The 13,944-nt window shown below is 41.3% G+C and overlaps 1 protein-coding gene across 1 annotated transcript in view; it reads right to left on the bottom strand.

Annotated features, from left to right (window-relative positions):
- Positions 1 to 373: 373 nt before the first annotated feature.
- Positions 374 to 13,944, bottom strand: part of LOC106081113 (uncharacterized) — a 285,863-nt gene continuing 272,292 nt past the window's right edge. The window contains exons 13-14 of the mRNA XM_059365759.1: positions 4,308 to 4,418; positions 374 to 1,506 (exon numbers count right to left, since the gene is read on the bottom strand). Of these exons, the coding sequence (XP_059221742.1) occupies positions 1,334 to 1,506; positions 4,308 to 4,418 (284 nt within the window). The 3' untranslated portion in view covers positions 374 to 1,333. The remainder of the gene's footprint in view (positions 1,507 to 4,307; positions 4,419 to 13,944) is intronic.

The following is a 13,944-nucleotide window of genomic DNA, read 5'->3' as shown; positions in this document are numbered from 1 at the left end:
CCTGTCTGTCCGTTTGTTTGCCCGTCCGTCTGTCTGTCTGTCCGTTTGTCTGCCAGTCCGTCCGTCCGTATGTCTGTCTGTCTGTCCGTCTGTCTGTCAGTTCGTCTGTCTGTCTATCCGTATGTCTGTCAGTCCGTCTGTCTGTCTATCCGTATGTCTGTCCGTCCGTCTGTCCGTCTGTCCGTCTGTCTGTCCGTCAGTCTGTCCGTCTGTCTGTCCGTCTGTCTGTCTGTCCATATGCCTGTCCGTCCGTCCGTCTGTTCATGTGTCCGTCTGTCCGTCCGTTTATCCGTCTGTCCGTCCGTCTGTCCATCCGTCTGTCCGCCAGTGTGTCCGTCAGTTGTAATCACTCTACAGTCTTTAAAAATTGAAATATTGAAATCAAATTTTGCACAGAGTCGTATTTCTTCTATACGCAGGTTAGGTTTTTGAATAGGTCAAATCGGACTATATATAGCTATAGCTGTCATATAGACTGATCTGGCGATTTAGGGCTTTAAGCCGGTAAAAGCCCCATTTCTTGTCCAATTCGCTGAAATTTTAAAGATGGAGTTGGTCTAGGGGCTTCGATATATGGCCCAACTCGGGCCAAACAGGCGCATTTATTATCCGATTTCACTGAAAGTTGTAACAGTGAGTTGTTGTAGGCCTCCCGACATCCGGACATAAATATGGTTCAGATCGGACCATATATAGATACAGCGTTCATATAGGCCGATCCACTGATTTATGGTCTTTGAAACAGTAGTTTGTTTTAAGCCTCGTGATATCCGACTTAATTATGGGTCAGATCGAACTATATTTAGATTAAGCAGACATATAGATCGATCTGCTGATTTAGGGTCTTGGTCCCGTACCAGGAGCATTTATTATCCGCTTCTGTAGAGCCACGTAGTAGAGTATACATAGTGACCACCATCTGTGAGCCTGTGAGATTAAGTTTCTTTTACAAAATCACCAAAAATTACACAGTATTTAACCTTAGAATCCAATGCTGGATTATATGGTTTAACAACCCTGAAGTTTGACTGGTCTATTATTTGTATAGGTGTTAAACCTATACAAACAATAGCCTTAAATATTAGAATGCATGTTATGATTTTTATTAAAATTGTCAATTTTTAAAGCTCTTCAAAGACTTGCTCTCCCACCCTCGTACATTGGTTTGATATGATGATGGGTGTTATTTTTGCTTTTGCATCTTAATATGCTAACATTGTGTTTTTTTTTTGTGTGTCTTAACTTTTGCTGTATTTTAATTAATTGTTGTTTTGTTTTGGTTTTTCTTGTTGTTGTTTCAGGTAAAAAATAATAAAAACTTATGGAGGGGGAATCATTTTACATTATAACGACCTAAATATACAAACAAAATTAACAACAGTGCCACATGTTGCAAGCGTTTTCCTATGGTTGTAGCAGCTACAGCGGTGACACTCATCGATCCACTCGACAGCTCCTCACCTTGGCCGGGTAGCCCGTAGACATCGTTCTGGCCCGTGGTCTTATCTAGGATGGATTTTTGTTGAGATAAAACGATTTCATTAAGATTTGTATCAAAACGTATGGCTAAGGGTGGACGGACAGATGGGCGATGGTGATAAAATTGATGGTGCCGCGATGTAAGTGGAAAGGGACATGAAGATAATGATGAAAAAATGATATTAAAAAAAATGCTTGATAATGCAATGAATGATAATAATTTTATGCCGGTTGCATGTTAAGGGAGTTATATAGATGAGATAAGCGGGAAAGTGAGAGAGAGAGAGAGAGAGAGAGACAAAGAGGGAACAACGTAATTCGCTGGCATTTTTATAGGCGGCAGCTTTAATTTACAAAATTTTGCCCTACTACAGGTTTAAAATTAAATTTTAATTTATGTCGATTTTTATTTAAATGCCGTCAAAATTAAGTTTCCGCGAAAAGTCTCATCGAACGTTGTTTTTTCGAAAATTTTCATTAAAATTTAAATTTTAGAATTTCCAATTTAGTTTTATGTTACATAAATAAGTTTTAAGTCCTGACTCTTACTACAAAAATTTACAAGCGGTAATTTTCAATCTCTAGGAGGGAGAGATAAGGAAATACACTTTCCTTACCCGTTTCTTTAGTGAGCTCAAAATTGACCCAAGTAAAATAAAGTAGTGGTTCTGCAGGGCTACGGATCGGAGTCCTTGCACCGATGTCGAAAAACTTACATGGAGTCGAATTGAAACCTTACTCTGTCTCAGGAACAACTCAACTACTCTGACTGCATCTTCGATTGGGAGTTCGAACGGGATTTCGACTGGGACTTCGAATGGGATTTCTACTGGGATTTCGACTAGAATAACGATTGGGATTTCGACTGCGACTTGGACTTTGTCTGGGACTTCGACTGAGTCTTTGACGGGGATTTCAATGGAAAAACTCTACGACACTGACTGCATCTTCGACTGGTATTTCGACAGAGATTTCGACTGGGAATTCGACTGGGATTTCGGCTAAGATTTCCACTACGGCTTTGACTTCGACTGGGACTGCGACTTTGATTTCGACTGGGATTACGACCGGGATTTCGACTGCGACTGCGACTTGGACGTGGACTTTGACTTCGACTGGGTCTTCGACAGGGACTTCGACTGGGATTTCGACCGGTACTTTGACTGGGATTTCCATTGGAACTTCGACTGGGATTTCGAGTGGGAGTTCGACTTGGACATCGACTGGGATTTCGACGGGGACTTCGACTGGGACTTCGAGTGGGAGTTCGACTTGGACTTCGACTGAGATTTCGACTGCGATTTCGACTTTGACTGGTGCTGGGACTTCGAATGGGGCTTCGACTGTAATTTTGACTGGGACTTCGACTGGTACTTCGACTTGGACTTCGATTGGAACTTCGACTGGGATTTCGACTGCGACTTCGACTTTGACTGGTACTGGGACTTCGAATGGGCTTCGACTGTAATTTTGACTGGGACTTCGACTGGGATTTCGACTGCGACTTCTTCTGGGATTTTGACTGCGACTTTGACTGGAACTTTGACTGATACATCGACTGGGACTTCGACTGGGATTTCGACTTCGACTGGTGCTGGGACTTCGAATAGGACTTCGACTGGGATAACGACTGGGATTTCGGCTTCGACTGGGACTTCGACTGGGACTTCGACTGGGACTTCGACTGGGACTTCGACTGGGACTTCGACTGGGACTTCGACTGGGACTTCGACTGAGATTTCGACTGCGACTTGGGCTTCGACTGGGACTTCGACGGAGATTTTGACTGCGACTTCGACTGGTACTGAGACCTTGACTGGAATTTCGACTGGGATTTCGACTGCTGCTCCGATATCGACTGGTACTGTGATTTCAATGCGACTTCGTCTGAAATTTAGACTGCGACATGGATTTGGACTTCGACTGAGATTTCGACTGCGACTTGGGCTTCGACTGGGACTTCGACGGAGATTTCGACTGCGACTTCAACTGGTACTGAGACCTCGACTGGATTTTCGACTGTAATTTCAACTGCGACTCCGACATCGACTGGTACTGGGATTCCAATGGAACTTCGTCTGGGATTTCGACTGCGACATGGACTTGGACTTCGACTGGGACTTCGACTAGGACTTCGGCTGGGACTTCGACTCGAATTTCGACTGCAACTTCGACTGGGATTTCGACTGCGACTTCGACTGGGTTTCCGACTGAGACTTCGACTTGGACTTCGACTGGGATTTCGACTTTAACTGATACTTCGACTGGGATTTCGACTGCGACTTCGACTGTTACTTCGATTGGGACTTGGACTGATACTTCGACTGGGACATCGACTGCGATTTCGACTGGGATTTAGATTGGAATTACGACTGGGACTTTGACTAGTACTTCGACCTGGACTGGGACTACGACCGGGACTTCAAATGGGATTTCGATTGGGATTTCGATTAGGACTTCGACTGGGATTTAGACTGTTACTTCGAATGGGACTTCGTCTGCGACTTCGACTTCAACTTCGACTGCGATTCCGACTCAGCCTTCAACCCATTTCGCAGCCCTGATAGTGTGAATCAGTAATTGATTCATTTGTAATAGGTTAGGTTAGGTTGAGAAAGTGGGTGCGGGTATTAATACGCCCCATGCCATTATGGACATATACCTAAGCCAGTGCTTAATTTTCATTTGTATTACCTTCAACTCAGTTTCTATCCCTATCTTTTTCTCTCTCTCTCTCCATCACCTTCCTTTCCAATATGATAATATTTAATGGGAACTTATCCCTTATCGAATGGAGTAACAAAATTTCTAAAACAACAAAAACTCACTTTTATCTCCACCATGGTGACTGCGTGAGGAGTCCGAACCATATGCACCATCCCATCGTGTTGGATCGGTGAGAAAATTGCCTGATGGTGCCGTTGTGGGGGGATATGAGACTGTAAATAAACAAACAAACAACAACAACTACAATAATAACAACATCATGAAAATGGCACAAAAACAAGTGCAAAATAATGAACAATATCGGCGGCGGCGGCTACAAATAATTGATACGATTTGGGTAAATAGTATTAAATATCCGTGAAAGTATAACAATACAGCATTAAGTGTGTGTGTGTGTGTGTGGATGTTTTTGTGTGCCATTGTAGGTGTTCATTTGTGTTTGTGTGGGCATTTTAATAGCTTTAGTATTTTCCATAAATAATGAACTGAACGGTGACGACTAAATTTTATTTGGGTATTATGGCCTAACCTCATTCCGCACCTCTAGCCTCCTAAACACACATAACAGTGGGAGGGATTTTGTTAAAATTATGAAATCTTGGTGTTGGGGATTTGGTGGCAATTGTTGTTCCGGTCAAGGTCACTTTTTTTGATTTTTGGGAATATTTGTACTATTTGTCTCGGCTAGAGTGAAAGATGAACAGACAGATGGCAGGCACTGTCTGATGGCTGCTAGAAAGACAAACAGATTGACTGACTGACTGACAGACGAAAGTCGAAGTTTAGGCGTATTCCAGATCTCATGTGACATCCATAGCCCGGAAAAACTGTCTACGAGTGTGCAGCGGCTACAGAACGAGAAATCTAAAGCGACGAAGGACACGTGGTAGCAGGGATGATCCCCTTTGATATGCTTGCTAAAGGGTGATTTTTTTGAGGTTAGGATTTTCATGCATTAGTATTTGACAGATCACGTGGGATTTCAGACATGGTGTCAAAGAGAAAGATGCTCAGTATGCTTTGACATTTCATCATGAATAGACTTACTAACGAGCAACGCTTGCAAATCATTGAATTTTATTACCAAAATCAGTGTTCGGTTCGAAATGTGTTCATTCACCGTAACGTTGCGTCCAACAGCATCTTTGAAAAAATACGGTCCAATGATTCCACCAGCGTACAAACCACACCAAACAGTGCATTTTTCGGGATGCATGGGCAGTTCTTGAACGGCTTCTGGTTGCTCTTCACTCCAAATGCGGCAATTTTGCTTATTTACGTAGCCATTCAACCAGAAATGAGCCTCATCGCTGAACAAAATTTGTCAAAATTTGAACACATTTCGAACCGAACACTGATTTTGGTAATAAAATTCAATGATTTGCAAGCGTTGCTCGTTAGTAAGTCTATTCATGATGAAATGTCAAAGCATACTGAGCATCTTTCTCTTTGACACCATGTCTGAAATCCCACGTGATCTGTCAAATACTAATGCATGAAAATCCTAACCTCAAAAAAATCACCCTTTAGTACTCGACTCGAAGACGAAAGCATGTCAAGAAAGGTCATTCGTAGGTCTGAGAGACTAACAACGATGGAAAACTGGCAAAGGCGATGGGATAATTCCCCAAATGGCCGTTGGTCTTATAAATTATTGCCAAATAAAGGGTGATTTTTTAAGAGTTATAGGAAAGGTTTAAAAAGAAATCACATAAAATTCAGAAAATGCATGAAATCTTAACGTGAATCGATAGTACGGTCCATATAACTTAATGTTTGAAGATTTCATGCAAATGTTGACCGTGAATGCGTTTGAAATGGTCCATCCGCTTAGTCTAGACCAATTTTAGCATACTCTTTCCAACATTTCGGCCGGTATCTCACGAATAAATGCTTCTATGTTGTCTTCCATTGCGTCAATTTAAGCGGGATTGTCTGTATAGATATGACCTTCAACATAGGCCCACAAAAACTAATCTAAAGGCATTAAATCGCACGTTCTAGGCGGTCAATTGACCGGTCCAGTATGTGAAATAAAATGTTCACCGAACTCGCCTCCCAATAAGTCGATTGTTACGCGTGCTGTGTGGCATGTTGAAACCACAAAAAATGCAAAACAAGTAAAAAGGCGTTAAGTTCGGCCGGGCCGAAATTTGGATAACTACCACATCGGTAGTATTTAAATCTGGACCGATCTGGACCAAATTAAAGAAAGATGTCGAAGGGCCTAACACAACTCTCTGTCCCAAATCTCTGGCCCCAAAACCTTAAATCGATAGATCGGTCTATATGGCAGCTATATCCAAATCTGGACCGATCTGTGCCATATTGCAGTAGTATATCGAGGGGCTTAACCTAATTCACTGTCCCAAATTTCGGCGACATTGGACAATAAATTCCCCTTTTATGGGTCCAAAGCCTAATATCGAGAGATCGTCTATATGGCAGCTATATCCAAATCTGAACCGATCTGGGCCAAATTGAAGAAGAATGTCGAAGGGCCTAACACAACTCCCTATTCCAAATTTCAGTTAAATCGGATGATAAATGCTGCTTTTATGGGCCTAAGACCCTAAATCGGCGGATCGATCTATATGGGGGCTATATTAAGATATAGTCCGATGTAGTCCATCTTCGAAATTAATCTGCTTATGGACAAAACGAGAATCTGTGCAAAATTTCAGCTGAATATATCTATTTTAAAGACTCTAGCATGACTTCAACAGATAGATGAACGGACATGGCTAAATCGTCTTAGATTTTTACTCTGATCAAGAATATCGCAACTGGAATATACCCCCCTCTTTCGGTGGTGGGTAAAAAAAAGTTGCATAACATCTTACGATAGCGCTCACCATTCGCAGTTATGTTACGACACGCATCATCTTCGAAGAAGTACGGTCCAATGATGCCACCAGCCCATAAACCTTACCAAACTGTGATTTTTTCTGTATACATCGCTAGCTTTGTCAATGCTTCAAGCTGATCTTCACTCCATAATCGACAATTCTGCTTATTTACGTACCCATTGAGTCAAAAATGAGTAAAATTTTAGCGCGATGAAGTTTCTTACCATAGCACGCATTTTGATAACAAAAAATCACCCTTAATATATATTTTGGAGCAAATCGACTTATTAAGTGGAACTAGCCATGTCCATCCGTCCGTCCGTCCATCTGTCGAGATCATGATAGCGGTCGAACGCGCAAAGCTTGTCGCTTGAAATTTTATACACATACTCCTTAGTGATGACCCTTGTGCAATCCCCAACGAGATTGCAAAAGGGTCATATCGGTTCAGATTTGGATATAGCCCCCATAGAAATCGATTTCCCGATTTGACTTCTTGAACCCCTAGGAGCCTCAATGTTCTCCCATTTTGCTGAAATTTGGAACCAAAACTTGCGTTATGACTTTCAACATCCATGCCAAGCATGATCCGAATCGATCTATAAACAGATATAGCCCCCATATAAACCTATCGCCGGATTTGACTTCTTGAGCCCTTAGAAGCCCCAATTTTTATCCGATTTGGCTAAAATTTGGAACAAAGGCTTGAGTTATGACTTTAAACATCGATGCCAAGTATGATCTGAATCGGTTTATAAACACATATAGCCCCCATATAAACTGATTCCCGGTTTTGATTTTTTGAGCCCTTAGAAGCCTTAGTTTGTGTCCGATTTGCCTGAAATATGGAACAAAGGCTTTAATTATGACCCCCTACATCCATGATAAGTATGGTCCGAATCGTTCTTTAAAGAGATATAGTCCTCATATAAACCGATTGCCGGATTTGACTTCTTGAGCCCTTATAAGCTTCAATATACATGCGACATGGCAGGAATTTGGAACAAAGACCTATATTATCGCTTTCAACTTCCATGCCTAGTATGATTCGAATCGGTCTATAAACAGAGATAGCCCTCATATAAACCTATCCACTGATTTGACTTCTTGAGCTCTGAGCAGCCTCAATTTTCATCCGATCCGCAAATACTTGATTTATGACTTCCAATATCCATGCCAAGTATGATCTGAATCGGCTTATAAACAGATATAGCCCCCTTATAAACCGATTCCCGGTTTTTACTTCTTCAGACCTTAGAAGTTTCAATATTCATTCGATTTGGCTGAAATTTGAAACAAAGATTTACGTTTTGACTTTCATCATACATGCCTAGTATGATCCGAATCGGTGTATAAACAGATATAGCCTCCATATAATCCGATCCCCGGTTTTGACAGCTAGAGCCCTAAAAAGTCTAATTTTTCACCTGATTTGGCTGAAAATTGGCCTAGAACCCTATACGAAACGGTCAATATGGTGATATAGCCCCCCCTAAGTGCCGTGGTGGTCAAAGATTTGGTCCGTCCGAACTTAGCACGCTTTTACTTGTTTTCAAATAAGTGAGTTTCTCTGGCGCACCCTGTATTTAAAGGGGTCGCTAACCGATATTTCGAGGTGTTACAAACTGATTTGCAACATTAGTATACCCCCCTACCCTATGGTGGTGGGTATATAGACTTTAATTCAATAAAATGTAGGTAATCATAAAATTTAAAAATTTTCCTCATACTGGCCACCAGTGTGGATGTTCTCCTTTATTTTCCATGAATACGATATTGATAATGAGGTTGTTATTATATATGTATTTGCTTATTTCCAATTGTACAGCGCCAATACATATATACACACGCTACATACATATACATATGAGTGTGTGTCATATGCATAGGTATTTGTATGCATTTAGTATTAGGATACAGATGTTTGCCTAGATCTATTTACACCCAATTCATTATTAATTTGTGGAAATGTGCAAACGTGCGTGTGTGTGTGCGTGCGTGTGTGCGTTGATATTTGAAATGCTAATTATGCGATGGTGTCACTGTGAAGTGGCCGATTTGGCAATAATATGTCAATTATTATTATCCAAATGGAAGGCTGGCACCAAATGGCACAAAACAACACACGGACATACAATGGAATGGACGTGTAAAGTCGGTAGACGAGTTTTGTCCGTCAAGGTATAGACGAACAAAATATTGCACATATGAGTACCTTGGCTAATAACCATGAAGATAATAAATGGTATCGATTGGCATCGATATGGCTAATATTGGATTGTATTAAATATTAAAAATAATGTTATTTGGAATAGATTAACTTCAATGTTGATATTGTATCTTTATACCCACCACCATAGGAAGGGGGTATACCAATCTAGTCAAACCTCGACATATTGACCTAAGACCCTATAAAGTATATAAATCTTGGGTCGATCTTGCCGTGTCCTTCCATTCATCTGTCGAATTCACGATAGCGATCGAACGCGTAAAACTAGCCGCTTGAAATTTTGCATAGATACTTAATATTGATGTAGGTCATAGAGGATTGCAAATGGGCCATATCGATTCAGATTTAGATATAGCTTCCATATAAACCGATCTGCCGATAAGAATTCTTGAGCCCCTGGAAGCCGCAATTTGTGTTCTATTTGGCTGAAATTTTGCGTGTGGTATTCTGCTAAGACTTTCAACAACTGTGCTTAGTACAGCCCAAATCGGTCCATAACCTGATATAGCTCCTATATAAACCGATCTTCCGATTTGACTTCTTGAGCCCCTGGAAGCCGCAATTTTTGTCCGACTTGGCTGAAATTTTGCATGTGGTGTTCTGTTACGACTTTCAACAACTGTGCCAAGTACAGTTCAAATCGGTCTATAACCTGATATAGCTCCCATATAAACCGATCTCCCGATCTGGCTTTTTGAGTCCTTATAAGCCGTAATTTTTGTCCCATTTAGCTAAAGTTTTACCCATAGTGCTCTGTTATTACTTCCCACAATTGTACCAAGTACGGTCCAAATCGGTCTATAGCCTGATATAGCTTCCATATAATCCGATCTCCTGACTTCTTAAGCGCTTACAAGCCGCAATGTATGTCGGATTTGGCTGAAATTTTGCATGCAATCCTCTGTTATGACCTTCAACAACTGTGCCAAGTGCAGTCAAAATCGGTCTATAACCTGATATAGCTACCATATAAAACGATCTTGAAACTTGACTTCTTGAGCCACTAGAGGGCGCAGTTCTTATACGATTTATCTGAAATTTTGCATAACTTGGATATAAACTTCATTTAGACGTTTTCGTCCATTGTGATACAGAACAAGTAAGAGCGTGCTAAGTTCGGCCGGACCGAATCTTATATACCCTCCACCATGGATCCCATCTGTCGAGTTCTTTGCGCATTATCTCTTTCTAGGCAAACAAAGAATAATGAATATGGACGGAGGTGGAGGTGGAGCTATGTATATCAATTTATAGTCCGATTCGAGGCTCAAGAAGCAAAATCGGGAGATCGGTTTATATGAGAGCTGTGTCAAGCTATAGATCGATTCAGATCATATTGCACACGTATATTGAAGGCCACATTGTACAAAATTTGTGCCAAATCGGATGAGAATTGCTCTCTCTAGAGGCTCAAGAACTCAAGATCCCAGATCGATCCCAAAATTACAGCCAAATCGGATAGGAATTGCGCCTTCTAAAAGCTCAAGAAGTCAAGACCCAAGAGCGGTATATATAGCAGCTATATCAGGTTATGGACCGATTTGAACCATACTTCGCACAGTTGTTGGACAAAATTTCAGTCAAATCGGATAAGAATTCCACCTTCTAAAAGCTCAAGAAGTCAAGACCCAAGATCGGTTTTTATAGCAGCTATATCAGGTTATGGACCGATTTAAACCATACTTCGCACAGTTGTTGGAAGTGATATCAAAACACTATGTCAGTCAAATCAGAAAAAAATTGCGCCCCCTAGAGGCTCAAGAAGTCAAGATCCAAGATCGGTTTATATGGCAGCTATATCAAAACATGGACCGATTTGGCCCATTTACAATCCCAACCGACCTACACCAATAAGAAATATTTGTGCAAAATTTCAAGTGGCTAGCACAACTCCTTCGAAAGTTAGCGTGCTTTCGACAGACAGACGGTCGGACATGGCTAGTTCGACTTAAGATGTCATGACGATCAAGAATGTATATACTTTACGGGGTCTTAGAGGCATATTTCGAGGTGTTACAAACAGAATGGCGAAATTAGTATACTCCATCCTATGGTGTAGGGTATAAAAAGGATCCATCCAGATCGCTTTAAATATAATCAGACAGGTGCGGGACGCACATAAAAGGTGTTCTTTGGTCTCCTCTTATTCGATGTCCTCACAGCTTCTTTAAAAGTCATTACTGGCAACTTTCAGTCTGTCGGCATGTTTTACTATTAGGCAGTGATCTGTCATGATGGACACAATGACTGAGACGTCTGTTCTAGTCATTGACAGCAAAGCGGTTGACCTCTTCAAACCTAGATTAGGCCACAAAGTTTTGGAATGCTCAGCCGCTTCTTAGTGACCATCTACCATTCGTTGTCCTTCGGGCCTGGTCCTGAAAACTTAGCTTACATGTCGCTAGAGGCATACTCACAGATTCCTGTAGCCCTGGAATGTGTAGTATCCCTGGATATTTGTGCCAATCGTCGTATATCTTAGCCATTCCATCACTTCATTTTTTGCAAGGATCTCCGCTTTTTACACACTGCAGTGGTCTGGCAATCTTTTCGATATGACCAGAACTACATCTTTAGGGTACATCTCAAAGCCCACCTGGTCGTCTAGTTTGTAACCATCCGTATAGAAGTCTTTGTAACTTCTATTACCAGGGATATTGTAGATCCAATCGGTTCTCTCAGGAATAGTGGTATAGTAATTTTTATCAAAAAGCGGCTCAGGTAGGGTGTAATCCACACTGCCTGGAACATTGGATATTGTATCAAAGATAACACAGTGTCCGTAGTCGCCACATGAGCAATGAGAAAGCTCCCTTAACCTCACGACAGTGGTCGCTGCAATTTGTCTAGCCACAATGTCCAGAGGCATAATATGTAGCATTAAATTCAGCGCATCAGATGGTGTCGCCCTCAGTGCGGCTGCGATGCACAAACAAGCCATCCGTTGGATCCGTTTAAGTATTGAGCAGTAGATGGACTTTTGAAGCGCCGTCCATCAGACCATAACACCATATAGCGATATAGGTCTGATAACTGCATGACACGTTGTCTAAGCCCCCAACTTTTGCCAATGGCTCTCTTGCAGGTGTATAGGGCAAGAGTGGCCTTTCTTGCCCTTTCCAAAATGTTCGATTTTCTTCCACTTCGATGCTGCACGTAGAGTTTCCTGAAGTATATCTCTTGGAGTGCTGGGACACTTTCCCCTAACCACAATTACCGCGTCCTCAGTATACGCGACCACTTTTACGCCTTTTTCTTCTAGAGAGAATAATATATTGTTTATGGCCACCGTAGCGCAGAGGTTAGCATGTTTGCCTATAACGCTGAGCGCCTGGGTTGGAATCCTGGCGAGATCATCAGAAAAAATTTTCTTCGATGGTTTTCCCCTCCTAATGTTGGCAACATTTATGAGGTACTATGCCATGTAAAAACTTCTCTCCAAAGAGGAGTCGCATTGCGGCACGCCGTTCGAACTCGCTTATAAAAAGGAGGTCCCTAATCATTGAGCTTAAACTAGAAGCGGACAGCACTCATTTATATGTGAGAAGTTTGCTCCTGTTTTTTAGTGGAATGCTCATGGGCAAAATTTGCAATTTAATGGCTATATTCCAAAGTAGATGAACAATACCCCTCCTTGAGGACTTCCTCTGCTGAGCCATCTTTTTAGATTCACAGATCCCAAACCTGCCGTTATGCTTTTTTTCGTAAGTAAGTTGTTAATAAACTTTCTTACGGTGGAGTTGATGCCTAGAAACTTCCACTCCTTCATGATTGACGTAGGTTTTACATCATTGATAGCATCTTCAATGTCAAGAAATGCTACCATTGTATATTCCTTGACAGCAAGAGAACCCTCTATGTAGCCGACTAGGTCGTGAAGGGCTATTTTAGTCGATTTGCCTTTAACATATGCATGCTGCTGCCGCGACAGACGATCTCCAGGGATTTTTGCCCTTAGATATGTTTCTATTAACCTCTCAAGATTCTTCAGCATAAAGGGTGACAGACTTATAGGACGAACATGTTTCGCCTTATGGTGATTTCGATTCTGAAAAAAATGTTACACTAATGTTGCACTTATACGGGACAACATTTTGGGAATGCTGCCTTATCCCTCTCATAGTTTTACACTTTTTACATTTTCAATCGAACATGTTAATATGCCCGTATATTGTAATTTCAACCAAATAATGCTGTAAAATGTAGCAATGCATCTAATATGCCGTTAGCTAAATAAAACGCGATTACTTTTTCCTTTTTTTATGTATTTCTTTTTAATATTTTGCCAAACATTCTACAAATTGTTTTCTTCTTCTTCTTTTCAACCAAAATTTGCTTGAACGGTGGCATGCACATGAGATGATAGCAGCTGATTTAAAGTGCGGCATTCTCCATCCTAGCCTAGCCACGGTGTAGAAAATGCAGCATTTTTTCACTTTCAGTGGGCAACACCATTACAAACGAACATTTACCCGGTGGTGGGGTTACACTTTTTTGGAGAATCGAACACAAAATTTCGATCTCAGTGCAACATGTCGAAAAAATGCTGCACTTTTTTTCACAATCGAAATCACCATTAGTGTGGTAGGGTTTTCCTACTTACGGAATGAAAATGACCTTCGTGTCCCTCCATCCCACAGGTATATATGACATGCTGAT

This window comes from Stomoxys calcitrans, chromosome 3 (genome assembly GCF_963082655.1).
Source record: "Stomoxys calcitrans chromosome 3, idStoCalc2.1, whole genome shotgun sequence".
NCBI classification, from domain to species: Eukaryota; Metazoa; Arthropoda; class Insecta; order Diptera; family Muscidae; genus Stomoxys; species Stomoxys calcitrans.
This window is presented reverse-complemented; position numbering and strand designations above follow the sequence as displayed.